Source organism: Hypanus sabinus, chromosome 7 (assembly GCF_030144855.1).
Source record: "Hypanus sabinus isolate sHypSab1 chromosome 7, sHypSab1.hap1, whole genome shotgun sequence".
NCBI lineage: Eukaryota > Metazoa > Chordata > Chondrichthyes > Myliobatiformes > Dasyatidae > Hypanus > Hypanus sabinus.
This window is the reverse complement of record NC_082712.1, coordinates 64052902-64078347: the sequence shown is the minus strand read 5'-3', so window position 1 is coordinate 64078347 and position 25446 is coordinate 64052902. Positions and strand designations below refer to the sequence as shown.

General features: G+C 39.8%; 1 protein-coding gene across 1 annotated transcript in view; it reads right to left on the bottom strand.

Moving 5' to 3' along the window:
• Positions 1-2865: 2865 nt before the first annotated feature.
• hsdl2 (hydroxysteroid dehydrogenase like 2) overlaps positions 2866-25446 on the bottom strand; it is a 154597-nt gene continuing 132016 nt past the window's right edge. The window contains exons 7-11 of the mRNA XM_059974840.1: positions 17392-17586; positions 10769-10840; positions 8163-8309; positions 5831-5959; positions 2866-3442 (exon numbers count right to left, since the gene is read on the bottom strand). Of these exons, the coding sequence (XP_059830823.1) occupies positions 3330-3442; positions 5831-5959; positions 8163-8309; positions 10769-10840; positions 17392-17586 (656 nt within the window). The 3' untranslated portion in view covers positions 2866-3329. The remainder of the gene's footprint in view (positions 3443-5830; positions 5960-8162; positions 8310-10768; positions 10841-17391; positions 17587-25446) is intronic.

The following is a 25446-nucleotide window of genomic DNA, read 5'->3' as shown; positions in this document are numbered from 1 at the left end:
GTTGTCTTCTGCACTCTGGATGAAGTACCTAGTTAGGTGGTCTTTCATTAATTTTTCTGGTTATAATGCTATAGATTTATTGAGTATGCCCAAAAGAAAATGAATCTCAGGTCAGGGTTGTATATGGTGACATATATGTACTTTAATAATAAATTTATTTTGAACTTTGAATCGGTGGTGAGGAGGGCAGATGCAATGTTAGCATTAATTTCAAGGGAACTAGAACATGAAAGTAAGGATGTAATGCTGAGGCTGCATAAGGCACTGGTGAGCCCTCATTTGGAGCACTGGGAGCAGTTTTGGGTCCCTTATTTGAGAAAGGATGTGCTTACATCGGAGAGGGTTCAGAGGAGGTTCACAAGAATTATTCCAGGATTGTAAGGGTTATCATATGAGCAAAGATGGAAGGTTCCAGGCCTATACTTGCTGGAATTTAGAAGAATGAGGGGGGATCTCAGTGAAACCTATTGAATGTTGAACGGCCTTGATAGAGTGGTTGTGAAGAGGATGTTTCTTTTGGTGGGGGAGTCTAGGACCAGTGGGTACAGCCTTAAATTAGAGGGATGTCCTTTTAGAACAGAGATTAGGAAGAATTTCTTGAGCCTGAGAATTTGTTGCCACAGGTGGCTGTGGAGGCCAAGTCATTCTGTGCATTTAAGACAGAGATTGATAGGTTCTTGATTAGTCAGGGTCAGGTTATGGAGAGAAAGCAGGAGAATGGAGTTGAGAGGGAAATGGATTAGCAATGATGAAACAGCGGAGCATACTCGATGGGCCAAAATGCCCAATTCTTAAGTCAGTATTATTCAGTTCTACACGAGGAAATCTGCAGATGCTGGAAATTCAAGCAACACACACAAGATGCTGGTGGAACAGCAGGCCAGGCAGCATCTATAGGAAGAAGTACAGTCGAAGTTTCTGGCCGAGACCCTTCGTCAGGACTAACTGAAAGGATAAATAGTAAGAGATTTGAAAGTAGTGGGGGGAGGGGGAAATGTGAAATGATAGGAGAAGACCGGAGGGGGTGGGGTGAATCTGAGAGCTGGAAAGGCGACTGGCAAAAGGGATACAGAGCTGGAGAAGGGAAAGGATCATGGGACGGGAGGCCTCAGGAGAAAGAAAGGGGGAGGAGGGGAGCACCAGAGGGAGATGGAGAACAGGCAAAGTGATGGGCAGAGAGAGAGAAAATAAAGAGGAGGGGGAGCATTAACAGAAGTTAGAGAAGTCAATGTTCATGCCATCAGGTTGGAGGCTACCCAGCTGGTATATAAGGTGTTGTTCCTCCAATCTGAGTGTGGCTTCATCTTGACAGTAGAGGAGGCCATGGATAGACATATCAGAATTCTCCCCCTTTCTTTCTCCTGAGGCCTCCCGTCCCATGATCCTTTCCCTTCTTCAGCTCTGTATCCCTTTTGCCAATCACCTTTCCAGCTCTCAGATTCACCCCACCCCCTCCTGTCTTCTATCATTTTGCATTTCCCCCTCCCCCTCCTACTTTCAAATCTCTTACCATCTTTCCTTTCAGTTAGTCCTGATGAAGGGTCTCGGCCCGAAACGTCAACTGTACTTCTTCCTATAGATGCTGCCTGGACTGCTGTGTTCCACCAGCATTTTGTGTGTGTTATTCAGTTCTATCAAGTTGGGAATTCTATTTTAAAACATCCAAAAAAAATTCCCTTAAGTTTAGCAAATTTATTTGCTGAGTAGCTGATCGGTGGAAAAGGAAAATCCCACATATAGACTTGGTCTCTGCAGAGTTAGATGGTATGAGTTTGACGAATGGTGGCTACAGTGTAGCCTGTAGCTGCACTCCTGGGTAGTGACTGGCAATTCCTGTGTACTAAAATATTAATGTTGGCAAGAGGTGCATCAGGTTCAGCACTGTCACCACCGTCGCTGGCCTGATCACATTCACTGTAACTGAAATCACCATGGCTACCTGTTGGCATCATGCTTTGTGGTGGTGAAGTCCTTGGAGACAATACACTAATTGTCAATGTGAGCTGTTGTATTTAAAAATAGTACAGTCCATGATTGTCCATTTTGTAATTATTGTTCAAGACTTTCTTCATCTGATATTTAATTACAAAAGGTTGTTTTGCAGGTGCAGCAGACTATCAAGAAAGCAATGGAATATTGGCCTTCATTGCTAGAGGGATTGAATTTGAGAGCAGGGAGGTTTTGCTGCAAATGTACAGGATACTGGTGAGGCTGCAACTGGAGTACCGCGTGCAGTTCTGGTCTCCTTACTTGAGAAAGAATATACTGGCTTTGGAGGCAGTGCAGAGGAAATTCACCAGGCTGATTCCAGAGATGAGGGGGTTAGACCTGAGAAGAGATGGAGTTGTCTGGGTCTGTACTCAATTCAAAAGGATGAGAAGAGATCTTATAGAAACATATCAAATTATGAAAGGGATAGATAAGATAGAGGCAGAAAAGTTGTTTCCAATGGTAGGTGAGACTAGAACTAGGGAACATAGCCTCAAGATTCAGGGAAGTAAATTTAGGACAGAGGTGTAGAGGAACTTCTTTTCCTAAAGAGTGGTGAATCTGTGGAATTCTCTGCCCAATGACACAGTAGAGGCTACCTCAGTAAATATACTTAAGACGAGGTTGGATAGATTTTTGCATAGTAAGGGAATTAAGCGTTATGAGGAAAAGGCAGGTAGGTGAAGATGAGTCCATAGTCAGATCAACCATGATCTTATTGAATGGCGGAGCCAGCTCGAGGTGGCTGGATGCCTACTCCTACTCCATTTTCTAATGTTCTTATTAACAAAATTAGATATAGTTTAAGAGAAGATGGAGCTTTCACCCTGTAGAAATAATTTTTAAAAATTATGAAATTAAATTAAATACCAAATATTATGTGGAAATAATTTGATATTGTATCAATATTTACAGTAACAGTTCATAAAATGGAGGGGAAAGTGAGATTATTAAAAAATACATTGGAGATCCCCCTCAAGTTATTAAAGTAACAATGAGTTCAAATCTACTGACCAGATTAACAAAAGTATGCACCCACTTTAAACAACCACAATAACTCTGATCATTCTAGCCAACCTACATAATAATCAGGTACAAGGTCAAGTTGTACACAGTTAATTAAATACTCAATTGAGATTGTTTCAGTAACAAGAACAAATTCATTTATGAATTCCATTTTCCTCATTTTACTGTAAAAATACAAATTAAAGGCAAAAAGTTTGGTGTCAAATGTACGTAAAGTTAAATTAGCTGGTCAAGTGGTTATGTTCAATCATGAAGTCATAAATCAACATTGTGTACTGGCAAGTGAAGAAACTGATAGCTGTTTTGATCAGAGGTTAAAGCTTGGACTTGAGCTGGGCCAACAGCTTTTCCAGTTTGATAGCAAGAGCCATGTCCCCTTTGATCTTCAGTTTGCCAGACATGAATGCCAGGGTTGGTTTCATTTTACCTGAAAGAAGGACAAAGATCATGCTTTAGTAATGAACAAAGACAGATTTGATTCATTACACAAAATTCATAGTCCATGGAAAGGTTCTAATCTGATGCTAGTATTCCCTCCCATCTTCAAGAGATTTTCCTGCTTTCTGTCTTGTTGTATGTTTACTCCGTCTCTTTCTTAGCTCTTTGCCTCAATGTGGCTGTAACATTCAAATTCTGTCAGCAAACAAGTTCCTTCTGAACGCTCTTCAGCATAATTCTACTTATGATCCCATGTTCAATCTCATCCGCATCTGAAAACATTACGTTAATATCCATCCATCAAAACACATCATTTACAAAAGATTGCTATTGCACTATACTCAATGTTGTCTTTTCAGACACAAGAGTCCTACACATATGGTCCTTTTATAGTGTGTAATCTGAGTTCTGGCTTCTTCTTTACAATAAACAAACTGCTGCATGGAACTCAACGGGTTAGGCAGCATTTGCAGAGTGAAATGGTCATTTTCTGCATCAAGACCTTCCTCTGAAATGGGTGACTGGTCTTCACCTGAAATGTCGACTGTTCATTTCCCACTGATGTTGCCTGGTCTAGAGTTCATCCAGCAGTTTAATATTTTTCATTCCAGATTCCAGTACCTACTGTATTTTGTATCTTTGCAAACAGTTGCATTGTTTTCAGGACTGGGCACTGGCACTGTTCTTCCCCAATCTGTGGTGTGCTGGTTGTGTTGCTAAGGGAAGGTCAGCCTATTTTCCCATTATTTATGTCTCCAGCTATGTCTGATCAGAGTTTGAATTCTGTCAGGCAATTAAATTGAGATATGACCATAAACTCAGTATCACAAACGTGTATTAAATGGAGATGTTCTGCAAACCGCTTATCCAATTTACTTTTGGGCTCCCTAATAAAGAGGTGACCACAATATGAATAACAAATATAGTTAGGATAAGTAAGGAAATTGTTATTTCATTAAGGAGAACTTCAACCTCTGGATAGTTGAAAGGCTAAAGAGAAAGGAAAAGGTGACTCTTACATTTTTTATGTGAAAGTTCCTATGGAAAGCTGAGAGATGATTAAGCATTTACTGAGCAGCAGACTCTTATGCCATGGAGATAATAGTCCCTTAGGAATGGTGAAAGTAAAAGAGTAAAATCTTTTCAGCAGCAATATCATGCTAGGGGTGCCAGGAATAAACAAGGATTCTCTGTTAAATGTGGCATATCTAATATGGAAGCAAAGCATGGGAGAAGTACTGAAGACTGGGTTAGAGACAGTCAAGGCCCCATTCACCATGGTGGAGCGATCTTTGCTGAAGGAAGAAATATCAGAATTCAAGCTAAAGAAAGTGATATCATTAGAACAAATGCAATTGAGATGTTGAAAGAGGCAGATCAAAAGTTAAGTCTTATGATGGGCACCCATATTCTCAGAAACAAAGAAGGAAGAGTCAGGAAAAGCTGAACTGCAATTATTATATCATGTTAGTATGCAACATTTGCCATTTTGTTGTGCATCTTTTTCCCAAAGGTGAGGGGCAGGGGTAAATCAAATGAACATTTCAATACTAAACTTGACAGATCATCATAAGTCTTGCTCAACACCTTTTCTGAATTAACTACCTAATGAGAACGAGACCAACCTGCAAAGATTTTAAGTTTTCTTTATCATGTAACAGATCCTTCCATTCATATGCTTCATTAACAAGCTGCAGACCTGTCTTGTCAGGCACAAGTCCTCCTCCAACCCTACATCCCTCTGCAATCTCTGTACAACTTTGATTCTGACCCAACAGTCATTACTTTGATATTGGCTGGCCTGTCTTCAGCAGGAATGTGTTCTCAAAACCTCTCCATATCTGTCTCTCACTTTCTCTTTACTCTACAACCCATTCTTCCCATCTCCATCCCACCACTTTTAAGATTATTCTTAGTTTCCAAATCTTTCATCAAACTTTTGGAGATTTATCATACTCTCTCCCATACAGCTCAATATCAATTTTTTAAAAATATTTAGAGATAAAGCATGGTAACAGGTCCTTCCATCCCAATGAACCTGCATCATCCAAAAAACCTACTGACCCATATGTCTTTGGAATGTGGGAGAACACATTCAGAGCACCCAGAAACATACACGGTCACGGGGAGAACGTAGAAACTCCTTACAGACAGCGGTGCAAATTGAACCTGGGTCATTGGCATTGTAAAGCATTATGATTTTGTTCAATAGCTCTCCTGTATGTCCCTTGGTTTTATTGTATTAAATATGATATCCCATCTAAGTTCAAGCAGTAATTGTTAGGCATGTTACGACGGGATACAGTGCCTATGCAGGTCATGAGTCGTACACTGCCCATGAACTGTTTTTATGATAGCCCTTTACATAAAGGCTCACCTGAAAACATTTTTACAAAGTCCTCACTGCTCATACTCATCTGTACATCCACTTTTCCTGGGAAGCTTCCTTCGCCAGCACAGCCACTTTCATTTTTCAGATCAATGTACCAGGTTCCTGGATGATCACCTGCTCAAGGAAAGGAGAAAGATCTAATTAAAAGACAAACAACAGAAATATGAAGTGTTCCATACAAGGTAAAACAAGACAAAAATGTACTGAAATACTGATATAATTGTGTTCCAGGTAGCCTAAAAGAGATTAACTAGGTGAATTTCAGGGATGAGAAGCTAAAGAAATTAGATCTGTACCATTTAGAATTTAGAGAATGAGAGTGATCTTATCGGAGCATACAAGATCCTAAAGTGGTATGGCAGTGTTAATGCCAATGTGTTTCCATAGAAGGCAGAGTAGATGTGAAGACTTCTCCCTCAGTGGGAGAACCTTAAACAAGTGAACATAGCTACAAGATTAGGAGGTGGTCATTTAGCAGTGAAGGGAACTTCTTGCTTGGGGTGGAGAATCTCTGAGATTCTCTAAATGGGAATTGTGAAGATTAAATCAATGAGACAGTTAAAGATGAAATAGATTATTATTTTCGAAGATCAGGCAACTGAGAGGTATCAGGAGCTGATACAAAGGAGGGACAATGCTTGGTGTAGATTAGTCATGACTCGAAGGAACAACAGGGTGGGCTCAAAGGGCCGAGTGGCTTACTCCCATCCTTATATTGTGATACTGGATTTGTAATTCGGGGAGATCTTTATGGCTCCATGTTGTAACATTATTGTGAATCAAATGAGCAGGAATATCATGTTATTGGTAATAAAATCAAAGAAGAACAAGGTATAACCTTGAATTAACTTAAAATGAGGTTACCACATTGTTTTTGGATGATTCTGAAAATTCTCCTAGATATTTGCAATAATAAGAGAGTTCAGTGAGTTATAATGTTCTGGAATGAACTGACTGAAAATGAGAACATTTCAATGAAAACTTTGAAATGAATTGGATAAATACTTCAAATGAAAATGCCTATGGGGGATGATAAAGGGCAGGACAAAAGAGATAATGCATGGCTGGTGAAACTAATCAGCTCTTCAAAAAGACAGTAACCATGGTCCAAATGCATTCTTGCCCTGTCATGTTATTTTTTCCATATTTTCAGAATTGTATTCTAGACAGTTAATTAAAACTAGAGGTTTGGCATTATAAAAGCAGAAGGATAGACATCTTCAGTAAATTGAATACACAGACCAAATGCACACTTGAGCAAGACTAATAGCTGTAATAAGATGAAAATTGAAAATCTACACATGAAGGAAGCTGCACGATGAAGGAGTAGTTCGTTTGGTGGTTGCCCCATCAATCAGCATTCCTGTCACTTCTCAGGTGATGACTTCATCACATTCCAAAGGGGCAGAAGGTAACTAATGATCTCATTTAACCCTTATTAACTTTAAACACAGTGAAATGTCTTACAGTATTGTGTTTTCAATTTTTATTTGTTTTTGTTGATTAAATTAAATTATGTCAATTACTAACATTGGCCTATAAGACTACACACCAAGTTAAACTCATGGAAAAACACAAAGTAACTATATCTATCTATATACAACTGACCTTCTATGTACAAGTGGTCAGCAAAATCCAGTTGTTCAAGTTAATGCAAAACAAAATTTGATGGTGATTTGGAGGGACGAAAATTAGATACTCAGTTTGTCTTAGAAAATAGGCTAGGATTGGAAAAAAAACACAAATGAAAATATCATGATGGACATGAATTGATTAGAGTGGAGAAATTACCATTAAGAAAATGGAAAATTGTAAAAAAACAAGTCTCTTTCCAGTTTGATTCTTGTGAATTTCTGCACCAGTTTCAAATACCTGAGGCGGTCAGAGAGGAAATTCTCCCAGAGTACCTTTCACTTTGTGCAGCCTGATTTTATTCTTAATCAGCCTTGACCAGAAGACAATGAGGTTGCAGAAGATGGACGAGATCTTTAGTCATGATATTTATTCAAGGCTACTGTGACAAGGGTTTGATGGATCAGTCATTCCTTCCTGTCACATATGTTTGCTCCTATCCCACAGTCCAAATCAATTTCTGTCAATCTTACTTTATTGTAATACCTGTGGTTTCAAATAAAACATAAATAACTATAAAGATGCCTGATTCAGGAACTGGAATAGGGCTTGTGAAAAATCAAGCCTGCAGTCAAAGTAAAGGAAGAAGATTCTCTGTTAAGTTGTTAGTTCCAAAATAGTTTACATCCTGAAATAAAATTTGCCTTCAAAAAGGCCAGCAGAAAACTTACACAAGTCACTTTACCTGATAATTCAAACTGATAAACCCCTCCTGTGGATTTTACCACATCAGCAGTGAGTGCTCCCTCAATAGTCCTGAAAGTATCAGCAACAGGTCCTTTAGATGTTGCTGAAACTTGCTGCTTTCCAGCTTCAAACGCAGGAGTTCCACCTACAAAGAAATATGACTTTAATGTCTAGAGTTATGCCTTGTTAATAGATAATAGACCTAACATGAATCACTGAAGATAGGACCCACTAAGCAATCAAGGTCATTGACTTTGTTTGTAATATGTCTGAGAATTGGAATTTTCCTACAGTAAATTGATCCTGTTGATCTCTTATTTGAAAGACCCCTCAAAAATACTAAGTTGGTTTTAGTTTAGTCCTCAGGGTGGTTATCTTGCAGCCAAACTACATATCCCAACCCGCCCTCCCCAAACTTTGTTGCACTGAAATTCGATGAGTGTAATATCCCACAGCAACTCTACAGTAGGCTACCATAAAATGAAGGGACAATGTAGGAGAGGGTCAAGGAAGGGGAAAACCACAAATTTCCCTTCATCTGCCCATACACCGCTCCTCCCCATTCCCAATGATCCATACATGTCTCATTGCTGTGCTCTGTGAACTGCAGGTTTACATTGTTGCCAGTGAACATTGATCACTCCAATGAAAAGCTGCTGTAGACATTCTAGTGCATAGCACAAGGAGATCACTGATCTGATATCGCAGAAGAGTTACTCTAAATTGTACGACTAACAACAGAGAGCAGGGTTTCATTCTACTTTCACTGTGAAGGAAATACTCAGACTGTAGGTTGCACACATTTACACCAATTTTTGACTGATAATGGAAAAAGCGTATCACACTCTCATAATATTGAACAAATTATACACACATCAAGGTGAATATCCACTCAATTTCATCAAAAAACACAGCATGATTTTTATGCACATTTTATACGTTAAAAAACAGGCACAAATGAGGTAAATTTCCACCCAATAATGTACCAAATCAAGGACGTTATACTGAATTTAGTCCAAACCTGAGCATATTTTTAGACGGATGTCAAGGCAAGGGAGGACACCTGTGAAATTCATTGCCACAGATGGCTGTGCAGGGTCAAGTCATTGGCTACATTTAAGGTGGAGGTTGATAGGTTTTTTTAAATCAGAGTGTCAAAAGTTACAGGCAAAAGACAGGAGAATGAGATTGAGATGGATAATAAATCAGCCATGGTGAAATGGCGGAGCTGACTCTAAGAGCTGAATGGCCTAATTCTGCTCTTATGTTCTTATGACATAAATAGTTCAGATATACCGCAGGAATATCCCAGCCACTGCACAGAACAAAGATGGCTAAGAACAGAACAAATTAGGGTGTGCTCAAAATTATGTTTGGGCTTGAAAGGATAACTATGGAGAAAATAACTCCAATAGTAGGAGGTCAATTATCAGGTGACATAGATCTGAGATGATTCAAAAAAGAACCCGAAGGAAGATCAGAGATATTATTCTCTTCCCTTGCAACAAATTATAATGATCTGAAATCTACTTTCTGAAATAGTGGAAGTGAGTTTAATTGCAAGTTTCAAATAACAATTCGTATAAATGATAGGGCAATATTGCAGGATTATGAAGAAAAACATTTAGCTCTTTCAAACATCTACAGCGGTGTAATACACCAACAAACCTCCTCTGTGCTAAATGTTTGAACAATAATCATAGACCTATACACTGCAAAGTTTTTAGCTGTGGATATTAATGATAAAATAATTCCAAGTGATAGGAATAAGAATTTATCATCTTTTTATGCTCAACCACTGAACATGTACAACTCATGGCTCAGGAATTGAGTCCAGGGCAGTCTAAACTGTACAGCAATCATTCTTAAACAACAGCAAATATTGCAGCACAGTCATACCAACAGCAGGTCTTAGGTATTGCAGCTATGCCCATTTCATCATGTTAGCTTTTGACTAGCTGACTCTAGGGAAAGGAAGGGTCAGGGTTATGTAGGTGGTCCATTTCTCAAAGCCCCTGCAGAAAGCTACCCAGTGATAGTGGTATTGAAAATATGAAATGCAAAGCTCATCGACCACTCCAGCCCAGGAATGTAAACTGCTGCCACAATAATAATTATTTTAATGAAATAATATGCATTTTTCTCTTTGTCAATCTTTCTTCCCATCTTCCTATAACTAAGCAGACTATTTTGTTCTTCATGGGCCCTCTGTTCCTTTGTCTTGAGTTTTCACCCATACTCCCACAGCTCACTGAAGTATGTGACACTCACACATTGAGAACGTTGTATTAAAACACAAAGTCAAAGGAGAAAGTCTAAGAATTAACAAACCACAGGGTGGTCACTCAATTTCCAACTGATTTTCATTTGCTGTTCATAGGATTAACAGTGTTACACAAATTTCTAAAGATGAGTCAATCTGTGTGAAGAAAATCAAGAAGATTGCTCCTCTCCAACAATTTAGCACAGATTAATTGACTACCACTTGTATCAATCTCATCCTGGGGATGAGGATACAGAGTAACAATAGTTTCAGTTCTAATATTCATCAGTTCATCTAGATGTCGTATCAGCATTGAGATACAGGGAATATAAGGGACATACCAAATTCTTGCATCTTCTTGCTCAAATTTTCAGGATCCTCATCCAAAAAGAAATCAGGTAATAGTGGATGGCCTGTAAATTCAGATCAGTGTAATTAAAGTCTTATCACCAAAGGTTTAAAGTTTTAACAATGGTGTGATTTAAATCTCTGGTGCATCACTGGGACGTCAGAGAAACATTCATAAACCACTTATTGAAGAGTAGAACAAGAGTTCACTGGTCACAGATTGTTCATTTTTAGTCATAGAATTGTACAGCACAGAAACACTTCAGCTGGCTCACCATGTCTATTCACTGTGTACGTCCTTTCCTCGCTTAACTTCCCAAAATGCATTACCTTACACTTGTCCAAGTTAAATTCCACTTACTATTCCCTTGCTCATTTTCCCAATTGATTAGATCTTGTAACCTCAGAGAACCTTCTTCACTGTCCACAACACCATCTCATCTGCAAACTTGCCCTGCACAGTATTGTATAAAAGTCTGATATATAGCTAGGGTGCCAAAGACTTTTGCACAGCACTGCAGTAGTTTTATGTATTGCACTGTACTGTTGCCACAAAAAAAACTACAAAAGACAAATTTCATGACATATGTAAGTGATAATATACTCGAATCTGATATGGGCCTCTATTGTGGATTGAGAGTGGGAAGGGGGCAGAGAGAGGGGAATCATGGTTGGGAAAAGGGGAAGGGAGTGGGAAGCACCAGAGAGACGTTCTGTAATAATCAATTAACCAATTGTTTGGAATCAAATGACCTTGCCTGTGTCTCAGGGACGGGTGTGTCTGAACCAGTGCCACCACCGCCCTTGGTACTCCTTTTTTGCCACCTGTCCCACCCCACCTCCCCAGAGTGCTCCATCCTCACCACTCCCAACATCCTTTGCTTCCGCCAGATTCACAAACTTGCTCTCTGCTCCACGGTGACAAATGCAGTATTGTGCAAAAGCCTTAGGTACCTATCCAAACTATTAATATACAGTACAAAGCAAACAATAAAGGATCCAGCATCAATCCCCATGACACGTCATGGGTCACAGGTCACCAATCTGAAAACCAACCCTCCATTACCAAGATAAAATAATTCAAGTGATAGTAATAAGAATTCTGTACCTAATTGGCTAGCTCACACTGGATTCCATGCATTCTAGCATTCCAGACTAGCCTGTCATGCGGGACCTTGTGAAAGGTCTTGCTAAAGTTCATGTAGACCGAGCCTCATTAATCAGCTTCAGTTTACTAAAAAAAATCATGAGGCATGATTTCCCATGCACAAAACTATTTTATCCTTAATCAGTCCTTGCTTTGTTAAATATAAGTAAATCTGGTCTCTCAAATTCCCTTCCAGTAAATTTCCCACCCCTGATACAAGGCTCACTGGTCTGTAATTTCCTGGCTTATCCCAACTACCCTTCTTCAAGAAAGACACAACATTAGCTATCCTCACATCATTTGTGGCTAATGAATCATTTCTGCCAGTGCCCCAGCAATGTTTTCCCTTGCTTCCCTTAAAATCTTTGGATAAATCTGGTTAGCCCCCGATGATTTATCCACCTCTATATATTTCAAGACCTTGAATACTTCCTCCTCCAGGATATCAATGATCCTTCTTCTGAACTTACTAGCTCCTATGCGCTTCTCCATAGTGAATCTAGATGTAAAGCATTCATTTTAACACCTCACCAACTTTCTATCCCTCCAAACATGCACACTGATCCTGAAGAGAGTCTACTGTCTCTGTAGTTACCCTTTTACTCCAAAAAAACACTTACAGAATCTCCTGAGATTTTCCTTTATCTTGTGTATATCTTATGTAATCTCCTTTCCTTTATCTTGATATATCATGACCTATTTACCCCTCCTAATTTCTCTCTTAAATGTACTTGTATCTTCCTCAAGAGACTTGCTTGATTCCATACACCTATAGCTGACATACACCTTTTTTTCGATCAAATTCTTAATATCCTTCATCAACCAAGGTTTTCTAATCTTACAAGCCTTCCCAACAAAAACATGCTGACTCTGAACTCTTCCTACCTCACTTGCTAGATGTCCCTTTATCTGTAAACAGCCTCTCCCAATGAATTTTGATAGTTTTTGTCCGATGTGTTGAAATTAGCATTCCTCCAATTTAGGCAACACACACAAAATGCAGGTGGAACGCAGCAGGCCAGGCAGCATCTAAAGGGAGAAGCACTGTCCATGTTTTGGGCCAAGACCCTTCATCAGGGCTTGTTAATGCTGTGTTCCACCAGCATTTTGTGTGTGTTGCTTGAATTTCCAGCATCTGCAGATTTCCTCGTGTTTTCCTCCAACTTAGGACTTCAACATGAACACCAGTCCTATTGTTTCAGCAATTAGCTTGAAACTTAGAAAATAGTCACTGGTCTCAATGTGCTCCCTCACTGACACATTGACCATTTGCCCAGGCTGATTTGTAAGAGCTGCTTAAGTGTAGGTCTATCCACATATTGGTTCAGAAGAATTTCCTGTACACTCAGGACATATTCTGTCCCATCTGCTGCATAGCACTAACTCAATATTACGGAAATTACCTCTCATTACCTGCTCACGTTAATCTCTAGACTTGCTTCACTTTTCTCATCTGATACACCACTATTTTAGGTCCCAAACCCCTGCCATAATAGTTTAAACCTTGTGAATAACAGGAGTAAATCTCCCTGCAAGGATATTGGTTTTCCTACAATTGAGATGTATCCTGCACCCCTTAAACAGGTGATCTGTGGTTATAGTAGATCCCCATGGTTCAAGTAGTTGAAGCCTTCCTGTCTGCTCTTCAAACATGTATTCTTATGCCTTATCCTCTTATTCCAGCCCTCTGCAGCACAGAGCATGGGAGTAATCCAGAAATTATAACTCCAGAGGGACATTGATTTAACCTTTTGCTAAATCCCTAAATTTGCAGGACTTCATCTCTCTTCCTATCTATGTCAGGAAGACATTGCCTATGCCATTGGTACCAATGTCCTCTTGCTGCTCACCATCTTCCCCTCTTTCAGAATGTCCTGCATCCAATCAGAGACATCCTTGACTCTGCCACCAGTGTGGAGGGCAATGCCCCACCCTATAGTCTTGCTCACAGCCACAGAAATGTCCATCTGTGCCCAACTGTAGAATTGCCTATCACTGCTGCTCAGCTGCGCTCTGATCTACCCAGCTCTACAGCAGAATCAACTGATCTGGCTGCTTCTGTTGCTTTTCCGAAGAGTCAATTTCCCCCCAACAGTATCCAAAACTAGCATACTTGTGAATGAGGGGAATAACCACAGGAGACTCCTACACTTCCTTCCTTCTCATCTATCTCTTTGGGTGAAATTCCATTTATAACACTTCTCTTGTATCAGGTGTCCAGCCGCTGTCATGAGTAATTCCTATACTCTGAGAGGAACAGCAGCTGAGCACACATCCCATAGATACTGTTGTCAGGCGCATTTGACTTTGACATTTCACTGGAGGAGCATAGCACTCCACTGAAGGTTGTTTCTATCTCTATTGTTAAAAGATGAAAAAGTAAAGACCTTGTCAGCGCTCATCCTTCTTGTCAAAGCCTCAGCAGTTAAAACTCAAAACAGCACTTCTCAAAATGACCACTCCAAAATGAATGTTCCATTAGAACTTGCCTCCATTTTATATACTGGATCTTGCTCACTATGCCTGTCAGTATATTATTTACTATTCTTAACTATTTTTAAATAAGTCTATGTTTCCCTACTATATTCCTGTCCCATTCACCCAAATTCCTGTGCTCACTGTGTTTCACCAGCTTCTGGTCAAGTAATGCAGGGATATTTAACATTTATATTCTTGGTTCCAAAAAGAGTTTGACCTTCAGTCAACATTCAATGGGGCTTCATTACTTCAGAGAGATTTTTATTTTCATTCTTTGTTCAATCACTCTAGGGTATAGGATGAATGAGCAAAGAATGGAAATAAAAATCTCTCTAATGTAATGAAAACAATTTTAATCTAGCCTATCAACTTAATTCTGAATAATTTTACAAAGCACTCTTTCTAAATCCACACATAGTGTCTCCTCAGTTCTATATATATTTGTACCAGAGTACTTCCAATCAAACCTTTCAATGTGGTTTTCTGCAAATGGCTAAGCCACCAACTTCAAGAGCTAAATCTTCCACTTGGCAGAAGTGCTTATGTCAGGACTTCCATGTTTCTTTGTGGAAGCCCCAAGTCAGTTTAGCATTGGCTTCTCCTAGGCCACCTATACTGCTAGTTGCTTCTGCACCACAGCTCCCCACTGAGTCTTGTACAGAAATGCAGCTGCAATTCTACTTCATTAACTTCAAGTCTCCATTGCCTGTCTCTTGTAACAAGCCCACGACTTTCAATTTTAATTCTTATGATTGGGAGCAGTGGTACAGTTTTAAGCATGAGGCACATTTATTATTATTATAAAGTATCAAATATAACAACAAACGGAAACTTTCAGGCTGTTTCCTGAAGGAACTCAAGCTCTGCTGATTACCTGAATTGATAAATACCGTAAAATGGTTTTTATTGCTGCAAATAAGATAATCAAAAATGACTCATCCACAAATAAACCTGATACTTCTATAAATAACGTAAAGTCCAATGCCTCTTGCAAGATTTGATTCCGCATCAATCACACATCCACTCTTGCTTCCAACTCAGTAGCTGTCTCATTACGTTTGAGTTGCACTCTCTTTGAAATTGGGCTTCTCAAACCCTCAGGATGATGGAGGTCATCAATAGTTGGATTGCAGACAGCACAGATATTCAACTCTGCTGAAGTCTCTGGAGCCAATAATACTTATTTTTATATGGGGCTTCTGCCCCCTCCCCATTGCTAAAGATGGAGTCCTCACTTGCCTTTCTTCCATTTCCCATACATCTGTCCTCACCACCACACCGGCCTGTGCATCCAAATATCACTCTTATCATTCTCTACAACTACTGCCATCTCTTTGTGACCCCCTTATCCACTCATCCTTCCCACCAATCCCCTTCTAGGGACTTATAACTGCAAGTGCACTAAGTGCTCACCTGTCCCTACACCTCATCTCTCACAACCAGCCAGGGCCCTAAATAGTCCTTCCAGGTGAGGCAACCATTCACATGTGAACCCATTGGTGTTATTCATTGCATCTGCTGCAGCTTCATCTACCACAGTGAGCTCTGATGCAGATTGGAGGACTGCTTCGTACAGCACATTTGCTTCTTCCATTGTCCCATCCAAGATCTCCCGGTGGCCAGCTATTTAAATTTGATTACCCATTCCCACACTGACATGTCTGTCAACTGTCTCCTTCACCGCTGTGTTGAGACTATAAACACAGATAAGTGAACAGAACTTGATATTCCACCTTGGTAGTTTCCAACCTGATGAACATTGATTTCTTTAACTTCCAGTAACTGCTCCTCTCTGCCTCTTCCATCTTTCTTTTCCTGATCTTACTGCTGCTCATCACCCTATATCTTTCCCTCTTCCATCCTCTCCATCTGCCCAACACCTGCAAATTCCTCCCACTGGTTCCCGTTCCCCATCCTTCCCTTTATTCTATGGTCCACCATCCTCTCTTATCAGGTTCCATCTTCTTCAACCCTTTGCCACTTCCACCTATCACCTTCCAATTGCTTACACCATTTCCATACCTTCCTCATCTACATATCATTCTACCCCTTTCCTGGATGTACCCATTACCTGTCAGTTCTTGCTCCATCCACTCCCCCCATTTTTATATATTTGCTATCTCCTCTCTTTTATCTGGTCCAGATGAAGAGTCTCAACCTGAAACATCGACTGTCATTTCCGTCCATTCACTGCCTGATTCACTGAGTTCCTTTACTTCTTTCCAATCTGTGTTGCTCTAGATTGCCAACATTTGCTGTCTCTTGTGCCTAATTAATAGCGAGCGCCACTTCCTTCTGATATTATGTAATTCCTTTTAATTTTACTTTAATGATGTAGTTCCAGACTCTGGCCAGTTGGTGGTGCTGGGGAGCAGGTTTCTAAAGTCTCATTCTCTCACTTCCTTGTTACCACACTACAACCATAAAACCAGATGCTGTTTACCCAACAAAGGCCTTTCAACTCAAATAATTACACCATTTTAATTTTGGGACAGTTATCTTCTGTACTCTGCAATGCATTTTTAAATTGAAACTGTAATAACCTTAAAGAAATCTAAAAGCAAAAAAAAAGATTGCAATTGCCTGAAGTCAAAAATAAAGATTGAACATTCAGCATGTCAGCACCTATGGAGAGTTAACTATTCAGGTCAATGATCTTATAGCAGTTCTGAAGAGTTAACTGTGTCTCTCCTCAGATACTTTCTGAGCCCCTGAATGCTTCAAGTATTTCCTGGCTTCAACTGTAACTTTATTGTTTCACAATGCCAATTATTAAATTCTCTTCACAAGCTTCACGAGTGTACAAAATCATCTAATTCTCAAAACAGTGCCCTCCTATCAAGGCCACGCAGTACCTTAGTTTGTAAAATTTTCCCTTTAATCCCTCTGCTCTAGTGTAAAAACAATTTTGGTTCTTTTCAGCAAACTATGGTGAATACAGGATTCAGTTTAGTCATAACAGTTTAAAAACTGCAAGAACTCTGTGCGTACCTGGTTCAACTGCATAGACACTGAAGTCGCTTATTCCTTCTCCTTTGAGAAATTCTTCATCAATTATAAAGTTCCCAGTAAATGACTTTGGCCTGCAGAAAATGGCATAGGCAGCATCAGCTATTATCTCAGGCTTCCTGCACTGTTTGCTCACACCAGGTCCTCCCAGCATGTCCATCGCAGCTGTGTGAATGGCTGCAAGATGTCAAAGAAATGTATTTTTAATATATAATACTTAAAATTATTATATACAGTAAATGAACTTAAAGGTTCATTTTGTTGTTTGCTAACACAGAGCATGATCATAATAAAAGCAGGCCATAAGGGACAGAAGTTTTGTTTTCAAAAAAGGTACAGGATATCCAGAGCAAATTGCAGTAGGAACCAATTCGTGAAATGTGATGATTGCAGGGTTAGAGTCAGAGTCAGAAAAATCAGCACAGAAATGGGTCCTTCAGCCCACACCAACCATCATATACCTTTTGCACTAACCCTACCCAAATCCATTTTATTCTCCCCACATTTCCACGTCAACTCTTCCTAGGTTTTACCACTCACCTGCACACTGCGGACAACTTACTGGTAGTTTTGCAGGTGGGCTGGTTCAAAACCATCGACCTTTACTGTAGCCCACACCCGTCTTTGGTGACTTTACTCAAAAGGTGCACAAACTTCAGATGTGCTAACCCAGCATTCTTGAGTTGCAAATATGGGAAGATCTGCACTGGAGGGAGTCAGTAGGGTTCACCTCAGTGCCCCAGTTAATACTTATTCCTCAAAAAACATTTCAGAAACAAATCATATGGTTTGTCAGTTTGCTGTGTTCAAACTAGCCACTGTATGTCCTTCCTACATTACAAACATACCGCCACCTGAGAAGTACTGCTGAAAGATTGAGAAAAAATCCGCACAATGTTGATCAAGTGTAACAAATAATCAAAAGATGATGCTGCTAAATCTCCCAAGCTAATGGCTCAAGGAAAGCAGGAAATAGTGACGTGCCTTACTCCTTTGTGCTTGTTTCCCCTGCTTCCACTGCACCCCCATGACCTCAGTTGTAATTTTTTTAATTCACTTACGGGATGTGGGCGTCACCAGCTAAGCCAGCATTTATTGCCCATCCCTAGTTGCCCTTGAGAAAGTGGTGATGAACTGCCTTCTTGAACAGCTGCAGTACCTGAGGTGTAGGTACACCCACAGTGCTGTTAGGATAAAGCACATTATGAGTTGCATTAACTATACATTTTAGATAATATCACCAACAAACCTGGTATTTATTGCTCATCTTTAGGGAGTCTTTGTGATGAAATGGCAATGAGCCATGTAGGAGTCATGCATCCTTTTTTTGACTTGAATGATATTTTTTATTGACTGCTAATTTGAACACTAATCATTCTTATTCCACTTATTTTGTAACCTTGCTAATTTTGGTTATGCTAATTTCTAATCTTGCTATAAGATCATTTGTCTTTGCTGGTTTCATAATAAAGGATTGAACGTACTTTTTCTCGACTTAACTCAGTTATTATGAAGCACGTCATCAGTGTCAAGTCCCTCGCTCAGTTTCTAAGCAGATTTGGTTTGTTATCACTGGAAGCTAAACTTTTTGAAGCACCACACACGAAATGCTGGTGTAACACAGCAGGCCAGGCAGCATCTATAAGGAGAAGCACTCTCGACGTTTCAGGCCGAGACCCTTCGTGAGTCCTGACGAAGGGTCTCAGCCTGAAACATCGACAGTGCTTCTTCCTATAAATGCTGCCTGCCCTGCTGCGTTCCACCAGCATTTTGTGCGTGTTGTTTGAATTTCCAGCATCTGCAGATTTCCTCGTGTTTGCTATTTGAAGCACTGAAGTTGCTTTGCTGAAGATACTAAGGGACTGCCAACATTTTCACTGAACTGAAAAATACTCAGTACTGAAAATTGAAAAATTCTCAGTACTGTCAAAATCAGGAAGGTACTTTTTAATTTATGTATTTTTAGGAAATAAGGACAATACTTGTGGCGAGTCTTTTGTTGCCTTTGGAGAGTATTGGTAAACTTCTAACTTGAACTGCTGAACTCCAAGTCAAAGTGTACCAACAAAGACATTACAGGATACAAAATTCTAAGACATCAATATCTTCCTTCTACTACAAGGAAAGAAGTAGAGATGCTTGCTGTTGATTACATGATGTTCTGTTCTATTCATAACTTTTCAACAGAGAAGCAGCACATATCTACAAGTGGCAAAACCTAGACAATAATTCAGGTGCATACTGATAGCTGGCAAAACGTAATCATTGCACAGTGCCAGGCAATGATCATGTCCAACAAAAATATATCTAACCAACTACCAATGATATTCAAAGGGATTAACATCTTTAAGTCCCTGACCATCAATATTGTGAAGGTCACCACTGATCAGAAATCTCTCAGGACGAGCTACATACTGTGAACAACTTACCTCCTCATTCCCAAACCCTTTCCACCACTTGCAAGGCCCAAGTGTGATGTAATACACATCAGCTGCCTAGATTACCACAGCTTCAACAACATTCAAGATGATTAACATTATCCAGGACAAAGCAACCCTTCTAGCGTTGAGAAAACCACCACCTTGAGATTTCCCGCCAGGTCTCACATCATCCTCCAGAATCTCTTGAATTAAGAAATATATTGTTGTTTCTTCTTTGTTAATAGGTCTAAATCCTAAAACCTTAACATTACATGCAATCAATGTCAAATACATCTATGCAGTTATCTTCCAAAATATACTTCGATATATTTTTAAGATATTGCTTGTTTTTTCTCTTGGACAATCATCCATGTATGAAGACGATTTGCTTACATTCCAATCTGAAGTAACTGATTTGGCCATCAGTGGGGTAGGAGGTGCTTGTTAGGTGCACATGGTTGGATTATTTGGGAGGCAGAATGCACCATTTATACTGGACTTCCCTTGAAGGTTGCACTCTCAAATGCTCCTTCTCTACTTGAGTAGTCTGGATCAGAAATTACCACTGTTTGATGGGAATATCATGTTTCATCTGCCTTTTTCAGTTTCATTCCATGACAGAGCTTAAAGTAGAATGATTTTTTTTAGTAAATTGGTGTCATGCAGCAAACAGCAGGGCTGTTGATCATGGCTGCTTGTACTCAGTGCCTCAAGGATGGCGATGTTGGCCTGGGAAAGTACACTGACATAGTTTCACTTATTCTACCTATAGATCTGTAGAATTTTGCAAAGATAATATTGGTAATACCTTCCCAGTGCTGTAAGTGGTCCATATCTCTTAAGCGTACATCATGATAGGGTTACTGCTACCAAGTAGACCGTAGGGTCTGTGCTGTATCTGATTGCCTTAATCTTTAAACATTCTTTTCCTCAGATGACTGAAGGCCTGCTGATAAACTAAAGATTGTGGTGAATTTCACCAGCCTCTACTAAAGGTAGCTGTTGATGTCTGGAAAGTGGATCACATTTTCCTGGATCTAATCATGAATGTTAACTGTAGTGGTATAGTTTGGTGAAAGACCTCTGATTTGCTCAAGGCCCATTCTCTTGTAGACTTCACTGAACAAATCAATGATTATTTTTACAGTATACACAAAACTCTTCGTCATTCATTTTATTAAATATATTTGTGATATTCATTCTACCACAGCTCTCCTTATTTAAAACAAAAATAGAGATTTAAATATAGAAACATGATTTAAATGACATATTTCCCTTATAGGTGATTTGATTCTCTGTAACAATGAATACCACTAAAAATGAGGAATATTTAACCTATCTCTTACTTCTTTTATATACGTTCATTGATAAGGTTACAAAAATGTGGCACTATTGGTCAGAAGTACAGTACTGTGCAAAAGTCTTAAGCACCCCCCTCTTTTTTTTATATATATGGTTTCAGATAGTATGGCCTTCACATCATCAAGGCTGTCTGGGATTACCTGCAGAGACAGAAGCAAGCAAGCAAGACATCCAAAGTCTGCAGAAGAAGCAAGATGCTTGGAACAACCACCCAGCTGATTTTCTTATAAATCTGCATGGCAGTGGACCTAAGAGAATTGATGCAGTTTAAAGGCAAAGGCTGGTCACACCAAATATTGATCGCATTTAGTTTTTTACTGTTTATTCCTTATAGTAATTTTTTTTATATTTGGAAACTTTTCACTTCATTATTTTGAAAGAATTTTTGCTTTACAGAATTTTTTTACATGTGCCTAAAACTTTTGACCAGTATTGTAGATTCAAAACACAATTGAAGGTGGCACTCAGGAGGAATAACGGCGCCTAATGGCGACTCCTTTGTTTGCATCTTCGGAAACAGCTCTACTTCTACCTTTAATATCTTTATTTTTCACGTTCAAGGTTCTTTTGAAGACCCTGACCTGGAGTTACATGCAGGCTTCGGTTCTTTGCAGGAATGGGACCCATTCTCGGGGTTCCACAACTGGCTGTTATTCGAAATGCCAAGAGTTTGGCCTGACAGTCTCGATCGCGTTCGGAAGCCTGAGATCTCGGGGCTCTGGGGATGGGCAGATTGAGGGTGGAGGTCTTTGCAATCTTTGGTCACAGAGCTCAAAAAAAGCCATGGAACAGACTTTTAACATCATAATCCAGCAGTTTGTTCCTATGTCTCCTGCTCACAATGAAAATGGGGGCCAGGGAGAGAGAGAACCTGTGGTTTGTCAAATGTCAGATGAAATGTGAAGCCTTTGGGGTAACTTTGGTCTGTGTCTTTGCTATTGCTTAGCACATGCTTGGGTTCAGTGACGGTACCAATGTGCTTTTTTTCTGGGCAGGAGGAGGGGGAATCGTTGCTCGCTGCCGCTCACCCGCGGGAGGGGGAAGCTGGGGGGACTTTGGCGTTCTCATGTTTAACTGTTGTTCATTCTTTGGGGCACCTCCCTGTTTTCGTGGATGTTTGTGAAGAAAAAGCATTTCAGGATGTATATCATATACATTTCTCTGACATTAAATTCTACCTTTGAACTTTTGAAATGCCAATTATCAAAAATTGTTAAAAGTCAGGTATTTAAAAAGGCTATTAAAATCAGAATCATGTTTAATATCACTGACATATGTTGTGAAATTTGTTATTTTGAGACAGCAGTACATTGCAATGCACAATAAGTTTTTTAAAAGCTATAAATTATGTAAGAAATACATATTTTAAAATTAATGTAGTTCAAAAAAAGAAAAAAATGGCATTTGAGCAATGCCTAGCCACACAATCATGGTGTAGAGAGAGTAGAGCAGTGAGCTAAGCACATATCTTTGAGATGAGCCAGTGTTGATTGTCAGCAGGACGGACATGTTATTACAGATCTGCAGTGACTGTGATCCCCTGATGAGGAAGTTAAGGATTCAGTTGCAGAGAGGGATACAGAGGCTCAGTTCTCGGAGCTTGTTGATTATTACTATTATTATTATTATTATATGATGGTGTTGAATGCTAAGCTGTTACCAACAAACAGCAGCCAGTTGCTATTGTTCAGGTGATCTTATTGGAGTATAAAAGTTGAGATTGTTTGCTGAGTAACCAAAATTATGTAGTCTGAGTTTGCTATTTGCTATGCATGTACCCAATTTACATAAGAACATAAGAGATAGGAGCAGGAGTAGGCCAATCGGCCCCTCAAGCCTGCTCCGCCATTCAACAAGATCATGGCTGATCCAATCTTAACTCTAGTTTTCACTGAATCCCACAAGGCAACAGTGCCAACCAACAGAGCACCATGCCACCCATTTTATTTTATTATTCATCCCACCCAAGCCCATGTGATCACCTGGGGGGAAAAAAAAACGATTTGCCAATTGAGGAGAAAAAAATCTAGAAAATTCCTCTCCAACCCATCCAGGCTATCGAAAACTGGTCCAGGAGATCACATGGCTGACCTATACCTAGCCTCATGTCCACTTACCTGCTTGCTCACCGTATCCCCTAATGCCATTTTTATCCAGGAAAATGTCTATCTCCGTTTTGAATTTATTGAGTGTAGTAGCTTCCACAGCTCTCTGGGGCAGTAAATTCCACAGCCCCACTGCCCTCTGAGTGAAGAAATTTCTCCTCATCTCAGTCCTGGAACAGCATCCCCTTATTTTAAGATTATGGCCCCTAGTCCTAGTTTCACCCATCATTGGGAACATTCTCTCTGCATCCACCTGATCAAGTCCCTTCACAATCTTATATGTTTCAATAAGATCGCCTTTCATTCTTCGGAACTCCAATGAGTAGAGTCCCAATCTACTCAACCTCTCATCATACATCAACCCACCCATCCCCGGAATTAACCTAGTGAACCTTCTCTGCACTGCCTCGAGAGCCAGTATGTCCTTTCTTAAATATGGACACCAGAACTGCACGCAGTACTCCAGGTGTGGTCTCACCAACACCCGGTACAACTGCAGTAAGACCTCCCTGTTCTTATACTCCATCCCCCTAGCAATAAAAGCCAGCATTCCATTGGCCTTCTTGACCACCTCCTGTACTTGCATACTAACTTTTTGTGTTTCCTGCACCAGGACCCCCAGATCCCTTTGCACAGAAGCACTTTCCAGTTTCTCTCCATTTAGATAATAACTTGCTCTATTATTTTTCCTGCCAAAGTGCAAGACCTCACACTTGTCAGTATTATATTTCATCTGCCAAATGCCTGCCCAATCACTCAGCCTATCTATGTCCCCCTGCAGGGTTTCAATGTCCTCCGCACTCATTACACTCCCTCCCATCTTTGTGTCATCAGCAAACTTCGATACGTTGCACTTAGTCCCTTTCTCCAAATCATTAATATAGATTGTAAAGAGTTGGGGTCCCAACACCGACCCCTGCGGAACACCACTAGTCACCAACTGCCGTCTGAGAATAAACCATTTATCCCAACTCTCTGTTTTCTGTTAGAAAGCCAATCCTCCACCCATGCCAGAATATTATCCCCAATCCCATGATTTTTTTACTTTAAGTAATAATCTTTGGTGTGGCACCTTGTCAAATGCCTTTTGGAAGTCCAAATACACTATATCCACTGGTTCCCCTTTATCTACCCTACATGCTATGTCCTCAAAGAACTCCAACAAATTTGTCAAACATGACTTCCCTTTTGCTGACTTTTGCTTTTCCCATGCTGACTTTGTCCTATTAAGCTATGTTTATCCAAATGCCCTGTTACTGTTTCCTTAATTATTGATTCCAACATTTTGCTAACCACAGATGTTAGGCTAACTGGCCTATAATTCCCAGCCTTCTGTCTATTGCCCTTTTTAAATAAAGGAGTTACATTAGCATTTTTCCAATCTGCCGGGACCATTGCCGAGTGCAGCAAGTTTTGAAAAATTATCACTAATGCGTCCACAATCCCGACCGCCACTTCCCTTAAGACCCTAGGATGCAAGCCATCCGGTCCAGGGGATTTATCCACCTTCAGTCCCATTAATTTATCAAGTACCATTTCCTTGGTGATTTGAATCATAGTTAGCTTCTCTCCCCGTAGAGCCCCCTGTTTATTCAGTGTTGGGATACTTTGAGTGTCCTCTACTGTAAAAACTGATACAAAATATTTCTTCAGCGTTTCCGCCATCTCCATGTCCCCTACCATTAATTTCCTGGTCTCATCTTCTAGGGGACCAACATTTACTTTAGCCACCCTTTTTGTTTTTATGTAACTATAAAAACTCTTACTATCTGCTTTTATGTTTTTCACCAATTTACTTTCATAATCTATCTTCCCCTTTTTAATTAATCTTTTAGTTATTTGCTGCTGATCTTTAAAAGCTTCTCGATCTTCAATCTTCCCAATAGATTTAGCTACCTTATATAACTTTCTTTTTAGTCGTATACTTTGCTTTATTTCTTTACTTAGCCACGGATAACTATTTTTTCTTTTACACCCTTTTTTCTTCAGTGGAATATATTTTTCTTGATAGTTGTAAAATAACTCCTTAAATATACACCACTGAACAAGTACCAATCTACCCTTTAATCTATTTTCCCAATCCATCTTAAGCAATTCCGCTCTCATACCATCATAGTCTCCTTTATTTAAGCTCAGTGCGCTTGTTTGAG